Here is a 15583-nt window from a genome sequence, read left to right as displayed (position 1 = left end):
CAAACCTGCAGGAGGAATACACAATGTGACAATAGTCGCTTTCACCCATGCAGCCTTTTTTCATAAAATTTAAAAAAAATTAAATTTAGAAGTCATGTGTGAACAAAACCCATTCGGTAAATGGATCACTGGCTATTTCCCTGAATGAGAAGTTGAAATATTACCCGAAAAGTTCGGTTTTAATGCTATGTGTAAACAGAGTCGTAAGATTAACAGTTTGAGCCTGTACGAGGTCAGGACGTGCTGACGTAAGATGGAGATGATTCAGTTACACTGGAGTCAAAAAATTTCATCAAATTGAACAGAGTGAAATTATTCTTTAGTAGGAGGACATAAAAAATATTTGATATTTTAGAGCTGACTATAGAGGAAATCTCTCAAATCCGAAGTCATATGGTCAGCCAATGGAAATCGACCGTGCACAGCCATGACACTGGACCAAGAAGAAACGGAGATGGAGAACAAGCGCTCAAAGTGGAGGAAACATTTAATGCCACTCACTTCCAAATAGCTTCCCGTTTCTTTTGAGACATGGAACAGAGAAGCAGAAACATCAAAGGCAGTGCTACCGTATATCCATGTTTGTTTACATCTGGCATGTGTCCCCTAGAAGGGACTGTGTTTCTCCACACGAGTTTGTGATCGCATCGACTTGACAGCCGGAGATATCCTCAGTCGTTTAGAGTGTGTTGCCCAGTGTTTGTCTTTAGCCATTTATATAGTTGGTGTGTGTCCCTAGTATTTTTAGATTCTGATCATATTTTAGAAGTGGTGTAGTGTAATCCAGCCTAATAGTGCTTCTGTTCACCCGAGCAGATGGAAGAAATGTGTCGACTGATAAAAAACTAACTACATCTCAGAGTTTAATGGCATTTTGGAGCAGATGTGTGAATCAGAATTAGAATAAGCTTTATTGCCAAGTATGCTTACACATACAAGGAATTTGTTCTGGTACTCAGTGCTCTGAAGTTCCAGCCAGAAGGCAACAGTTCAAAAAGGTAGTGGGCTGGGTGAGTGGGGTCTAGAGTGATTTTTCCAGCCCTTTTCCTCACTCTGGAAGTGTACAGTTCTTGAAGGGAGGGCAGGGGGCAACCAATCATCTGCCAAGCAGTCTGAACTGTCTTTTGTAGTCTTCTGATGTCTGATTACGTATCTGAACCAAACTAGACAGTTATTGAAGTGCAGAGGACAGACTCAATGATTGCCGAGTAGAACTGTATCAGCAGCACCTGTGGCATGTTGAACTTTCTCAACTGGTGAAGGAAGTACAACATCTGCTGGGCCTTTTTCACAATGGATTCAATGTGGGTCTCCCACTTCAGGTCCTGTGAGATGGAAGAGCCCAGGAACCTGAATGACTCCATTGCTGCCACAGTGCTGTTCAGAATGGTGAGGGGGGTCAGTGTTGGGGTGTTCCTCATAAAGTACACAATCGTCTCCACTGTTTTGAGCGTGTTTAGCTCCAGGTTGTTTTGATTGCACCAGACAGCCAGCTGTTCAACCTCCCTTCTGTATGCAGACTTAGCGTCATACTGGATGAGGCCAATGACAGTAGTGTCATCTGCAAACTTCAGGAGCTTGACAGAGGGGTCCTTGGCAGTGCAGTCATTTGTGTACAGGGAGAAGAGTAGTGAGGAGAGCACACATCCCTGGGGGACACCAGTGCTGATCGTACAGGTGCTGGAAGTGAATTTCCCCAATCTCTCTAACTGCTGCATATCTGTCAGAAAGATGGTGATCCACTGGGAACAGAGAGTTGGTTTAATTTAGTTCGGAGAATAGCTGGGATGATGGTGCTGAAAGCTACAAAAAGAATCCTGTATATGTCCCTGGTCTGTCCAGGTGTTGCAGGATATGATGCAATCCCATGTTGACTGCATCATCCACAAACCTGTTTGCTCAATAATTGAAGGGGATCCAGAAAGGGTCCAGTGATGTCCTTCAGGTGGGCCAACACCAGTCTCTCAAATTACTTCATGACCACAGATGTAAGAGCGAGGGGTCTGTAGTCATTAAGTTCTGTGATTTTGTGTTTCTTTTGGATAGGGATGATGGTGGAGCATTTGAAGCAGCAGGGAACTTCACACTGCTCCAGTGATCTGTTGAAGATCTGTGTGAAGATGGGGGCCAGCTGGCCAGCACAGGATTTTAGACTAGTGGGTGAAACACTGTCTGGGCCCCGTTCTTTCCTTGTCTTTTGTTTCCGGAAGTCCAGGCACACATCCTTTTCATAGATCTTAAGTGCAGGTTGAGTATCACTAGGGGGGAGGAGGGTGGTTGCAGGAGGTGTTGATGTTTGTGTGAAGTTAAGGTCAGAGTAGGTGTGGGGTGTGAGACTGGGCTTTTCAAATCTACAGTAAAACACATTCAGGTCGTCAGCCAGTTGTTGACTCTCTAAAGTGTTGAGGGATGGTGACTTGTAGTTAGTAATGTCTTTCAGACCTCTCCATACTGATGCAGGGTCGTTAGCCGAAAACTTGTTTTCCAGCTTTTCAGAGTAGCTTCTTTTAGCCACTCTAATCTCTTTTGTCAGTTTAATTCTGGCCTGACTGTACAAGATTTTATCCCCACTCCTGCAAGCATCCTCTTTGGCCTAACAAAGCTGCCTGAGTTTTGCTGTAAATCATGGTTTATCGTTACTGAATGAAAATCCCTACGCAGTCATTACTACAGGTTTAACTGATTTTAGTTTCTGCCTGTAGGTCAGAAGAAGATGAACTAGACAGTCGTCAGAGAGTCCCAAAGCTGCTCTAGGAACAGAGCGATATGCATCCTTTAATGTTGTGTAACAGTGATCCAGTATATTTCTGTCTCTGGTGGGGCATGTAATGTGCTGTCTTTATTTTGGCAGTTCACGTGTGAGGTTGGCTTTGTTGAAATCACGAGCATAATAATAAGTGAGTCCGGGTATTGTTGTTCCGTGTTTGTGGTCTGATCAGCCAGCTGTTGCAGCGCTGCGCTTGTGGAGGAATATGAACACTCACCAGAATAAATGAGGAAAACTCCTGCAGCGTGAAGAAAGGCTTACAGTTGATAGAGGGCGCTCCCAAATTAGGACAGCACATCTTCTTTAACGTTGTTACATCTGTACACCAACTTTCATTGGTGTAAAAGCATGTTTCACCACCTCTTGTTTTCCCTGTTAACTCTGCAATGCGATCCGCTCCGCTCTGAACAGCTGAAAGCCTAGCAGATGTAACGCGCTGTCCGGAATGGCTTTACTCAGCCAGGTTTCTGTGAAGCACAAGGCAGCAGAGTTTGAAAAGTCCTTGTTTGTATGGGTGAGATGTAGTTTGTCTTGTTAGGAAGAGAGTGGAGATTCGCTTGATGAATACTCGGCAGTGCTGTTCGAAAGCCGAGCTGACGGAGGTTGACCAGCACGCCGGCTCGCTTCCCTCATTTGCGTCTCATAGCGCGTTTGAACAACACAGCTGCACCTGACTAAAATGTCCAGCAAAACGGAAAAAGACAGAAACCGTTGCATGTGTGAATAATAAGTGTTTTTTATTAAATTATGAAATGGGCTAATGTGTTGTTGTCAATGGGTGGAAAAGAAAAAAATAAACATTTTTTTTTTCCCCAGTATGTTTTTTGTTTTGTTTTTGGTACTACTATATTAACCACATTTTATCTTGCCAAAACTGATCATATCTCTTTGAAAGGGATTACAGTTTAATGGCAACATATTCATCTTAAACTAAACCCACAGATTAAAATATATGCTGTGAACTACAGTGTGCAAGGCCACATCTTCTTTCACTTGCTGTAAAATTTCTATGCAGGTTAAGAACTTCAAAAGCCCGTATTATGCTCATTTACAGGTACATAATTTTATTTTGGTGGTCTACTAGAATAGGTTTACATGCTTTAATGTTCAAAAAACACACTTTTATCATACTGTACATTGCTGCAGCATCTCTTTTCACCCTCTGTCTGAAATGCTCTGTTATAGCTCCTGTCTCTTTAAAGCCCCCGCTTTCAGAAAAGCCCAGTCAGCACTGATTGGTCAGCTGGCCCTGTCTGTTATGTTTGGTCAACTGCTTAGAGCGTGTGTCGGAAATGTAATGGCCCTTACCATAACTGACTTTCAGCTCCCGAGGCTTCCTGAGCAGCACATTCCTGAGGCGGGCATTATGCAAATGTGTTACATAGTGACGTAGCTATGTCACGGAAGTAATGGCTGGACTGCAAACCAGGCGTTTCAGGCAGTTCAGGATCAGTGTTTTCTGAGGGAGAGTGTAACTCCCTTTGGCGTGGACTTTGTGCTTTGTAATTTTGCAGACCTTTTACATGCACAAACAGCTATATTACACACTAAAGGAAAGGTAAAATCCCAAAAAGCATAATAGGGCCTCTTTAAGAATAATACAAGAGTTTAGAAATAGCCTAAATGAAGCTTGTTTTCCAAACCCAGATTATTATGATAAGGTAAGCATTAATTTAATAACAGTACAACCTGCTACTGGAGGGTCAAATTGCTCTAAATGAAATCATTAAATACATATTTAAATAAATCATTAAATGCACAATAAAATAGTAAAAAATATATATTTAAAAATGTAAATAAATTAATAATTAAATTAAATGAATAAATCAATCAATAAATGTCCCTTGTGTTTCATTTTAGCACTAGTTTGCATCTTTTTTGTTCATCATACCATTATCTTTGGGACAATTTTTGATTTTAAGCATGAGCTTTTCATTTTCAGGGTTACAGCTATCAGCACATCACACAATTAAGTGATTGTCAATGTTTTGTATTGCAACTTCATCTGAAAGAGCTCAGCCATAGATGCAGGGTGATAAAAAGCCTAAACTCACACACAGAAGTCAGAAGAAATAGTTTTTTTTTTCTCCCCAATTTGGAATGCCCAATTCCCAATGCGCTCTAAGTCCTCGTGGTGGCGTAGTGACTAGCCTCAATCCGGGTGGCAGAGGACGAATCTCCGCATTTGAGACCGTCAATCCACGCATCTTATCACGTGGCTTGTTAAGCGTGTTACCACGGAGACCTAGCGCGTGCAGAGGCTTCACGCTATTCTCCACGGCATCCATGCACAACTCACCACGCGCCCCACCGAGAGCGAGAACCACATTATAACGACCACGAGGAGGTTACCCCATGTGTCTCTACCCTCCCTAGCAACCAGGCCAATTTGGTTGCTTAGGAGACCTGGCTGGAGTCACTCAGCATGCCCTAGATTCGAACTTGCGACTCCAGGGGTGGTAGTCAGCGTCAATACTCGCTGAGCTACCCAGGCCCCCAAAGAAATTGATTTTTAAAGTTGACACCCATCGTTGTTGAGTGACGTGCCGATAACCGTACATCTGAAAATTAAAAGTTATGAAGCTTGTGCTTAAATGAAAAAATAACCCAAAGATATTTTTTTCTGATTTTTCATAAGCACTTTGTGTCTTTTCATTTTCAGGGTTACCAAAGATATGACTAAAATGAAAATTGATGCAAACTAGTGCTAAAATGAAATACATGAGGCATTTATTGATTTATTTAGTGATTTAATGATAAATTGAATGATTTTTATATATTCTTTTAACAACTGTTTTATGTGATAAATGATTTACTTAAATATTTCTTTAATGATTTAATTGAGTAATTTGCCCCTCCATACCTGCTAGGAATGCAGAAAAAAAATCAAACAGTTTTTCACACTTTGGCCTCCTGTAAGGCCGTGTATGAGTGCAGGTGTTTGAACCTACCTTTTGTATTTTCCTGGGATCTTTGTTTGAAGCCTCTTTAAGTGGAACTTTACCAAACAGCTTCCATCCAGGCTCTCTCTGACTGTCCAGTATGTCAGTGTCCTTCTTCCTCCTTAGACAAAAAGAAATGAAAGAAAAGAATGGAGTCAACAGAGGGCTACTTCTCTTGAGGGAAAAAATTTTTTTTTTATGGTTCCACTATTGTTTTTTTTTTTAAAGCAATGAGTGCAACTCCACAAATACATGGAAATGAAATATTTAAAGACATAATTAATTACTGAGGTACTTAAATAGTGCCATGTACATATAAGCTTTATCACACCCTTTTGGTAGCCCTTTTCCACTGACATGGTTCGGGGATGGGTTTTTGTTGAAAGGACCCAGAGGGTGTTTTGTTGCCATTCCACTAATGGCCTACCAGCTGCAGAAACTGCAGTGTTGCAAGTGTAGGTTTTTGTTACACTAAAAAGGATCTGAACACAAAACAAGTCTTACAAAAAAACAGAAAGACCATCAGTGATTGGAAGCTGATGATGAACAGAGCATTTTAGAGCACTCTTAGGCATCATGTACAGGTGGGACATGTCCCCACCACTTTTTGAAATAGTTTTTCCAGGTAAGTGTCTAATGTAGAACAAAAATCTCCAGTTCTTGAGCAGGAGTTTCCATTTTGTTCATGTGTGTTATAATACGTGGCGATCCAGCACTGAAGTTTGTTATTTTGACTGCTCATTGTGACTGTTATCGGTGGCATTGAGTGATAGCGGGCGATGTTCCCTCGTGCTCGCTCCGCTGTTAGGCAGCTTGCGCTCCTTTCCAGTTAAATCCAAAGCAAAATGCAAACAGATGTGTCCCCGCTCATGATACATCCTCTGACGTACAGATGCATTTTTGTTCATTAAATTAAAAAGCTATATTAGGGTGGAGTAGAGCCCAGAACTCCTTGTACTTCATCTAAATTGTGGCTAAAGCTAGGCATACTGATCCATGTATTTATCCACCGACTAACAAAATCTTTAGTAAAAAGTGTTACATATGGATCAAGTTATCAAATTAATTATGCAAAATATTTGTTGGAGCACTTGAACTGGTAATCAAGAATGACCATTTATCAAAACAGTAGATTATTTTATTCTCTTTGCATAAAATAGAAGTATCCTCAAACACGTAAAATAAAACAGAACAATCCTTTAAAAAGGAATGGAAATGGTGTAAAAAAAAAAAAAACACGTTAGAATTTAGAAAAACGACAAGCTATGTTTTTCCAAGCTATTTTAGAGCACTACTGAGACAACTAGGGATGCACCGATACAAAATGTGTGTGCCAATACGATATATGATTATTTAGAACAACATCTGCTGATAACGATAGTTTGGTGGTTTTGCTTTTTATGCAACCTTGTTTCAAATCACTGAATATTAATTACACAACTTCGAAAGAAATGTAAATAACAACTATACTCTCTACATGCTTTCCATGTTACAGAGTAACTGGTCTCTGGTTGTAAATAAAACACTGACACAAAAAGCACATTATTAACTCACATTAACATTCTTAACTCACATTGACTGAAATCTGAATGATGAAGCTTGTCTCATTTTAGCTGAAGCAGCCTCCGATTTTGTTTTAACAAACTGTTCATATTCCTTGCTGTGTCGAGCTTTAAGGTGAGTAATCAAATACTCTGCTGTCATTGTCACCCAATTGAAAGTAATTCCACACAAGAGAGATTTTCTTTCACACACAGCACAAGCTGTAGGCTAATTGTCCGACATGTTTTTCCATTCCTTTTTCACGGGAAACAATCGGCCCTGATTATCGTCTGATCTTAAAAAGGGCCATGACATGCCTTTTTTTTTTTTTTTTTATATTTTCCTATAGGTTCACTTTTTAGTACATTTTCTTTTTTGCACATGAAAACACAGTCATATATTTGTAAAACATGATCCTTTTCAACCCTTATTCTGACCCTCTGTCAGAAACGATCGGTTTCGATGCTGCTACTCCTTTAAGACTTGACAGTAAACGCCCAATGTTCTGATTGGCTCTCAGCTCTTGACTGACCTGCTCTCTCCTTGTCATCTCACTGCTCACTGCTATTGGGCAGGCTACTGAAGTGATAAGGTAAAAAAAGCATTGATGTGTTGTTGTGGAGGTGGTCAGAGGCAAAACTCTACCACAGTGTGACATCACAGTGTGGAGGAAGTAGAGAATAGGGATGGGCAAGAGTATTCGAGTACCCGAGTACTCGGAAGTGTCAGCAATGATCGATCATGAAAACGATGATCGAAAATGATTGACGTGACTTTTCCCTGAATTCGAAATTCAGTGACAACTACCTGACAACTATACACTACGTATGAGGGGCCTGATTTTTAATTTTGAGATTGATTACGTTGTCATTTTCAGCGGTACCTTGATTGTCAATGAGAGACGTCTCATAACAACCAAACTGATAAACGTTGCTGCAATGCTAACATTTGTTCTAAAGGTTTAAGATAATCAAATGAAAGTTTAATCCACCGTGTTTTGAACATCCATCTCTGCATACGTCTGCTAAACCGGTTTTGTCGTCATATAATGTAGAAACTTTGAATCATTAATGTATATTATTTAATAAAAGTGAAGGTTTATCATTTATCATCTCCCTCTGTGCCGACATGTTTGCGTGACACACATGCATCTCAGCGAAATCAGAGCTGAAGATTTCCGCACGAGTTGTAAATCCAACATGAAGTGCCGTTCCATTGCAGTTTTCCCAGTATGAAGTTTAAAATTCCAAGTTAAATGGGAGGAAGCATGAATCATCACAGCAACAAACTCCAACAGAGCGCAGTGTGACTTTCTGTCCAGGGCAGAGATGGCGCTTTACACTCTGGAGAAGCACACACACACATTAGGCGAAATCTTTCTTTCAAACATCTAGATGGAGCACAGCTGAATGTAACAGAATGCAGGGTTTTCAAAACAATTTTCAACTTAACACTGCGTTTTAAAAACGCGATGATTATGGCATCATGGAAACCACGGTTTACAGATACACGGTTCAGAAACAGTGATGCGCACTTACTAAGCTTATTACGGTAACATGAAGGAAGAACAGAGATTCTGAGCATTATTTCATTTAATTGACCAGCGAGTCTTCACATAATGACAAAATATTATGCATTATATTTTGATTATGCCCTGTTTTGTACTTATTGTAACAAACTACATTATAACAGCCTATGTTAATGAATAGACGTTGGAACAACGAAGATACAATGCAGCAACATGTGTACATACTGTATTTGTACTTGTCTATGTACCCCCACCCCCACCAAATGCCCATCCCTAGTAAAGATAGAGTCGTTTTGGCAGCTTGGTTTTAACAAATGCTCTTTCTGCAGTGAGGAAGAAGTTTTGAGTTCTGAAACTTACAGTAAGGTTTTATAGTACAATGACCTCTTAAATATCAAAAGATCAAAGAATAATTTGATTCTTCACCTCATGACCCCTTTAAACAATTGTCCAATGTATGATAGTGCAGATAATTGCTTTTATTGGCCGATTATGAAGTTAGGTCGATACATCAGTGCATCTCCAGATGCAACATTATTTGAAAGACATACAGAAACAAAAAATATGAAAAATATGCAAAATCATAAGCGAATCATACTATTGAATGAATCAGTGGTTTCTTTATGTAAGTTTAACTACATTACGAATGCAAATGCTTCAATACCTGTGGAAGAAGCTGGCAAGAGGACCCAGTCTTTTCGGCCTGGCCTCATGTGGTGCTGACAGTCCCACGGGCTGACGTTGTGGGCTGCTCAGCTTGTCGTGTAGGTCAGTGGGGGGTGACAGTGAGATGCCCGAACGGTGCATGACATCTTCATTCTCAAATGTAACAATGGCACTGGACTCTGATGTAACCATGAAGTCTAGGAAGTCCTCATTACTGACTGACAATGTGGCAGAAAACTCAGTACTTAAACTGGACACACTGCAGACTGAAATATCATCACTACGGTTCAACGTACCCTTGCCTGCCCCACTGCAGAGTCCACTTGCGCTGTAGAGACGCACTGAGTCAAAGTCACAACGGGGGAAGGTGGAAGACTTAAGTAAGGAGTTATCTGAGACATCCAAGTTTAGTGTTGCTGGATTATCATCGTGTGCAGGTGGAACAACCAGCTCAGCAGTGGTGACTCGAGCATGGATATGCTCAGGAGGGTTGACCTCAAGGGTGGGGATACCAGAGTCTTGAGAGGCCAAGCTACTGCGATCCTCATCACATTGGCCAATAAAGGGAGTGAATGGCTTGCAGCTGAGAGAGACATGTTTTGGCTGAGAGTCTGAGGGCATGTGATGGTTGAGATGGCTTTGGATGAGAGTCTTGGGGGCAATCTGGATGGAGGAGGAGTCACTGACCGAAGAGACTTGTGAACCTAGAAAGGTACATTACAAATTTAGATTGGTCTTGATGAGGGAATAAGGTAATATCTGTAAGCATTCAGTCATATGTGTAAAAACTGACTGCCTCCTGATATTTAATAATGTTTTACATAATAGTTTTAGGGCTGTGATTATGACAAAAATTGTTGATTATTTCCCTAGTTATGGTAATCACACATTTTTATCATTGATATCACTGATTATTAATTTTTATTGATAGAATTTACATTAAAATTCTATTTTTGTGAGGAACTGCATGATGGCATTTCTTTATGAAGGTAACTAAATCTATTATATATATATATATATATATATATATATATATATATATATATATATATATATATATATATATATATATATATATATATACACACACACACACACACACACACGCACACATACATACATACATACATACACACACACAATATCTCCCCCCAAAATTAGCTCTTTGATTTTCTTAAGGGGATAGAGTGAGAATGATTGGGAACAGCCCAATAGATATAGATGGTCCTCAACATTAAAGACAAACTGAAAAAAACAAACAAAAAACAATGTTAGCTCACTATGACAAGCAAGATATTCATGTTGTGCCTGATACAGCTGCATAGCACACAATGGGAGAGGCAGCTACCAATACGAGCTCTACAGGTTATTCTTCCCCTAGGTGAATATGGTTCAGTAAATTCACACAGTGCCTTCACCTGCTGCAAATTAAAAAAAAAAAATGTATGTACAGTTGTGCTCAAAAGTTTGCATACCCTGGCAGAAATTGTGAAATTTTGGAATTGATTTAGAAAATAGGATTGATCATATGAAGCCATTTATTATCACATAGTTGTCTGGAAAAAGACAGTGTGGTTGTTTCAAGGAGCACAATACTTGTTGACCCCTCTCCAAACATAGCGCTTATGGTTGTGACCATAATTGAAATTACAGTGTGCCAGAAGCTGTGAGGCATGTCAAGGTGTTGTCCGGCATATTGTAACCAGTTTTTTTGTGACATTGGCTTCTTTCTGGCAACTCGACCATGCAGCTCATTTTTGTTCAAATATCGTCGTATTGTGCTCCTTGAAACAACCACACTGTCTTTTTCCAGAGCAGCCTGTATTTCTCCTGAGGTTACCTGTGGGTTTTTCTTTGTATCCCGAACAATTCTTCTGGCAGTTGTGGCTGAAATCTTTCTTGGTCTACCTGACCTTGGCTTGGTATCAGGAGATCCCCAAATTTTCCACTTCTTAATAAGTGATTGAACAGTACTGACTGGCATTTTCAAGGCTTTGGATATCTTTTTATATCCTTTTCCATCTTTATAAAGTTCCATTACCTTGTTACGCAGGTCTTCTGACAGTTCTTTTCTGCTCCTCATGGCTCAGTATCTAGCCTGCTCAGTGCATCCACGTGAGAGCTAACAAACTCTTTGACTATTAATACACAGACACTAATTGCAATTTAAAAAGCCACAGGTGTGGGGAAATTAACCTTTAATTGCCATTTAAACCTGTGTGTGTCACCTTGTGTGTCTGTAACAAGGCCAAGCATTCAAGGGTATGAAACTTTTGATCAGGGCCATTTGGGTGATTTCTGTTACATTATGATTTAAAAAAAGAGCCAAACAACTATGTGATAATAAATGGCTTCATATGATCACTATCCTTAAATAAAAGACAATGCCAAAATTTCACAATTTCTGCCAGGGTATGCAAACTTTTGAGCACAACTGTGTGTGTGTATATATATTATATATATATATATATATATATATATATATATATATATATATATATATATATATATATATAGTGCACAAGCCAACCTTTGCTTGTGGATATAAAACTTCTCAACAAGACCATGAAATTATCTATTGAAAGTGTATCAGTAACTGCTGGATTTCAATAATACTTTAATACTGCAACAATACATGCCTTTAAACAATAACAGCAGTTTAACAATTTCAAAGGTGACCCAGCCCATACAGATCTTCTATATTTAGAAGAAAAAAAAATTATAAATGAGAATAAAATTATCAGTATGTTCTCTCATGTCAGGGTGCAGTCCCACTTGTACTCATAGGGTTGGTCACAGTGCAGCCCACATCAGGGGCAGGATGTAGTGTATGTACTGCTAATGCTTGTGAAATACTGCTCTGTGATGCAACCATTCTTATGGCAATCAGCATCCTCTAACATTCTCGGAAGTATCAGGGACAAACAGTTTGAGAATTAAGGAATTGAGATTGCATGAAAGAGATTACATGTTTACAAGAGTTAACAACCAGGTTGCTACATATCTAGAAAAACATTTTTTCTCACATGTATTATTGAAGACCAGTCCCTACCAGAAAAGTGTTTGTGGCCTGAACTGATCCTAAAATTAGACCAAAGATTATTTGCATGTATAGGGAGGATAAGACAAGAAAAAATAAGTTAAAATCCCTCACCCCTGCATTCCTACTTACATAAACTAAGGGGGTTTTCTAACTGGAAGTTTAGTCCGAAACAGAGTACAGTTTGCATGAAAAATTGAAAAAAACCTGAGACTACCTGTAGGAGGTGGTCTGAAATAGAACTGTGGCACAGTCTGCATGAGTGAGAACGCAACCTGTACTAGAGTCAGCACTTGTTAAGGAAGTAAAATAACTAGCGCATGTTTTTTTGCGCGATGGGAGTAGGGTGCCCCTAACTGTTCCTGGTAGCCTAATTAGCCTTACAGGCTCTATATGGTTAGGATTTGGGATAGGAGGTGGGGTTTGGGTCTCTGCTGCCTGCCAGGAACAATTCCAGGCACCTTTGTACATTAGCCATGTTTATGCTCAAGTATGATGATATCACCAGCTGCACAAAAAAAACACACACACGTGCACCATGAGTGGCAGGGGAATGCTGTGGGACACAGAAGAGGTGCCTTTTAGATATGTGCCTGAGTGAACGTGCAAAGCAAGCAGGGCTGCAAATACATTGCTCGCAATGCACACCTGCTGAATTATGGCATGCGACGCACAGAGGCGCAAGTGTCGTTCACTGTGGTGCACATAATGGCACTAAATAAAAAAAATTAAAAAAACAAAATATAGCGATCCATGTTGTTCTTCATCATGTGCACGTTTATGATGAAACAAGTTGATGACGGAAAAGCACCGGGGTTTCACAGAATCATAAGTGAGTCAGAAACCAGATACAGGCATGAACAAACGCACTTGGATTCGGATGGCAGAAACGTGCCCATTACGAAAACCACCTACACTCATGTAGCACTTTATTAGGAACACCTGTACATCTACTTATTCATGCGACAGCAGTGTAATGTATAAAATCATGCAGATATGGGTCAGGAGCTTCAGTTAATGTTCACATCAACCATCAGAAAGGGGGGAAATGTGATCTCAGTGGTTTCGACCATGGCATGATTGTTGGTGCCAGATGGGCTGGTTTGAGTATTTCTGTAACTGCTGATCTTCTGGGATTTTCACACACAACAGTCTCTAGAATTTACTCAGAATGGTGCCAAAAACAAAAAACATCCAGTGAGTGGCAGTTCTGGGATGGAAATGCCTTGTTGATTAGAGAGATCAACAGAGAATGACCAGACTGGTTCGAGCTGACAGAAAACAGTAACTCAGATAATCATTCTGTACAACTGTAGTGAGCAGAATAGCATCTCAGAATGCACAACATGTCAAACCTCGAGGCAGATGGGCTACAACAGCAGAAGACAACATAGGCACTTTATTAGGACCATAGTGTTACTAATAAAGTGCTCAGTGAGTGTAAATCTAAATTCTCCTATTCTTCTAAATAAAACTAGAAACAAATAAGTCTTAGCTCTTAACGGCACCTCAGATTTTCACCTCAATTGGGGGTAGGGGGGTTGTCAACAATGGGGAATGCTGAGGGGGACCAACTAAGGTCCTCTATGGTAAAGCCTTCTCACTGGACCAGGAGGAAAGGGGACCTAACAAAAGAAATTGTACCGGGCCCATTGACTACAGACATAATTTGAATACAAAACAGCTACAATACAATATTATACCTTATTATGCCCACAACACTACCAGCTTACATCAGCTACTGTAGTTTCTCTCGTTCTACTTTGCAAAACTATATTTGTATATTAGCCCTGAGTTCTAACTGTAACTTATGTTTTTGCCTTAGTGTCTGAGCCACCTGTTGAAGTAATCTTTTAAGTTTCCACTAGTAAGTATCAGCAACATAAATGTAATCATGCTAATACTAAATTGTATATTACTGCCGGTTTTGTTACATGAAAGACCACAAATAGACAGTTTGGCCGATATTTTAATGTACATATAGTCTAAATTATCATTATAAATCTGGTTGGAGCCAAGGGCGCAGATTTGGCTTGAACATGGGGGGGGGGGGGTAATTCTTACAGTATGAAGAATTTACATGTTAACCATGGGGGGTTGTATTTGCTTGTATTGATGAATTGATTATTATATCCCCCTGGAATCTACGCCCCTGGATGGAGCAGAACCTGTTGCATGGATGCTTACTCAACTCAACTCACCATCTTTACTGTGATGACAGTTTGTGTTGCTGTCAATGGACGTGTGTTCTGCTTCTGCCATGATCCTGCTGCAGGTGTGTGTGCGCCATCACCCCTTCATCCTCACTGCCGACCCTCCAATACACAAAACATCATCAAACACTAGTCATCGCTATCAATATTACATAGTGACAGCACTTCTGGATTTCTTTTATCATCTGTGCTATAAACCTATCTTATAACCAACAACTTTTCGCCTTGCTAGTGCACTTCACTCAGTCTCTCCTAAACATAAGAAGAGTTTCTCCAACTCTTGCGCTATATTACTATAAGTGACTGTAAGGGCTTGATATATTTAAACTTTTGCGGATGATTAAAGCTAATAGCTGAAAAGTATCTTACCTGTTCTGATGCTGCCAGCGCCATTTTAAAACACCCTCAAACCGATATAAACGTGCCAGTAAAACATACGCATCGATGAATTCACCTGCCGCGAGACGGCGTGCAGTGCAGCTCTTTCTCAAATAAAGTGAAAAACTGTTGCTGTTTCCACCTGTAGCGATAACTTGCCGTTTTATTCTCCCAAAACGTTGTTATGTAAAGAGAGGAAGAGCAGCAGAGCTGTTTGAAAGTGTTTGGACATACTGCCGACAGTCAGTAAATCAGGAAGTGACCTATTGTGCCCTGTAGACACTGTACACCGCTCGCGACGCGACGCGACTTGAACGCTTCCATTACAATCAACGTGCGCAACGCGAGCTCGTGGACTGGCGCGTCGCTTTCGCTTCGTTCCTTATAATGGAAGCCTACTAGTTTCTCGCTTACAGTGTAGACACCATGTGAAGGTGAAAACGATCAGGAAGTTTGGTTAACCGTTGATACGCTTTATTGCTCGTTTTTTTTTTTTTTTTTAAATAG

General features: G+C 40.1%; 1 protein-coding gene across 2 annotated transcripts in view; it reads right to left on the bottom strand.

The window, feature by feature from the left end:
• LOC127452439 (TBC1 domain family member 14-like) overlaps positions 1 to 15377 on the bottom strand; it is a 42289-nt gene extending 26912 nt beyond the window's left edge. The window contains exons 1-4 of one of the 2 annotated variants that reach the window (XM_051717891.1): positions 15068 to 15377; positions 14687 to 14791; positions 9444 to 10149; positions 5719 to 5830 (exon numbers count right to left, since the gene is read on the bottom strand). In XM_051717891.1, coding sequence (XP_051573851.1) covers positions 5719 to 5830; positions 9444 to 10149; positions 14687 to 14747 — 879 coding nt within the window. In that variant the 5' untranslated portion in view covers positions 14748 to 14791; positions 15068 to 15377. Of the gene's footprint in view, positions 1 to 5718; positions 5831 to 9443; positions 10150 to 14686; positions 14801 to 15067 lie in introns of both variants that reach the window. The other variant, XM_051717881.1, reaches the window with a different exon arrangement.
• Between the last annotated feature and the right edge of the window lie 206 nt (positions 15378 to 15583).

The sequence above is a fragment of the Myxocyprinus asiaticus genome, chromosome 2 (assembly GCF_019703515.2).
Source record: "Myxocyprinus asiaticus isolate MX2 ecotype Aquarium Trade chromosome 2, UBuf_Myxa_2, whole genome shotgun sequence".
NCBI classification, from domain to species: domain Eukaryota; kingdom Metazoa; phylum Chordata; class Actinopteri; order Cypriniformes; family Catostomidae; genus Myxocyprinus; species Myxocyprinus asiaticus.
This window is presented reverse-complemented; position numbering and strand designations above follow the sequence as displayed.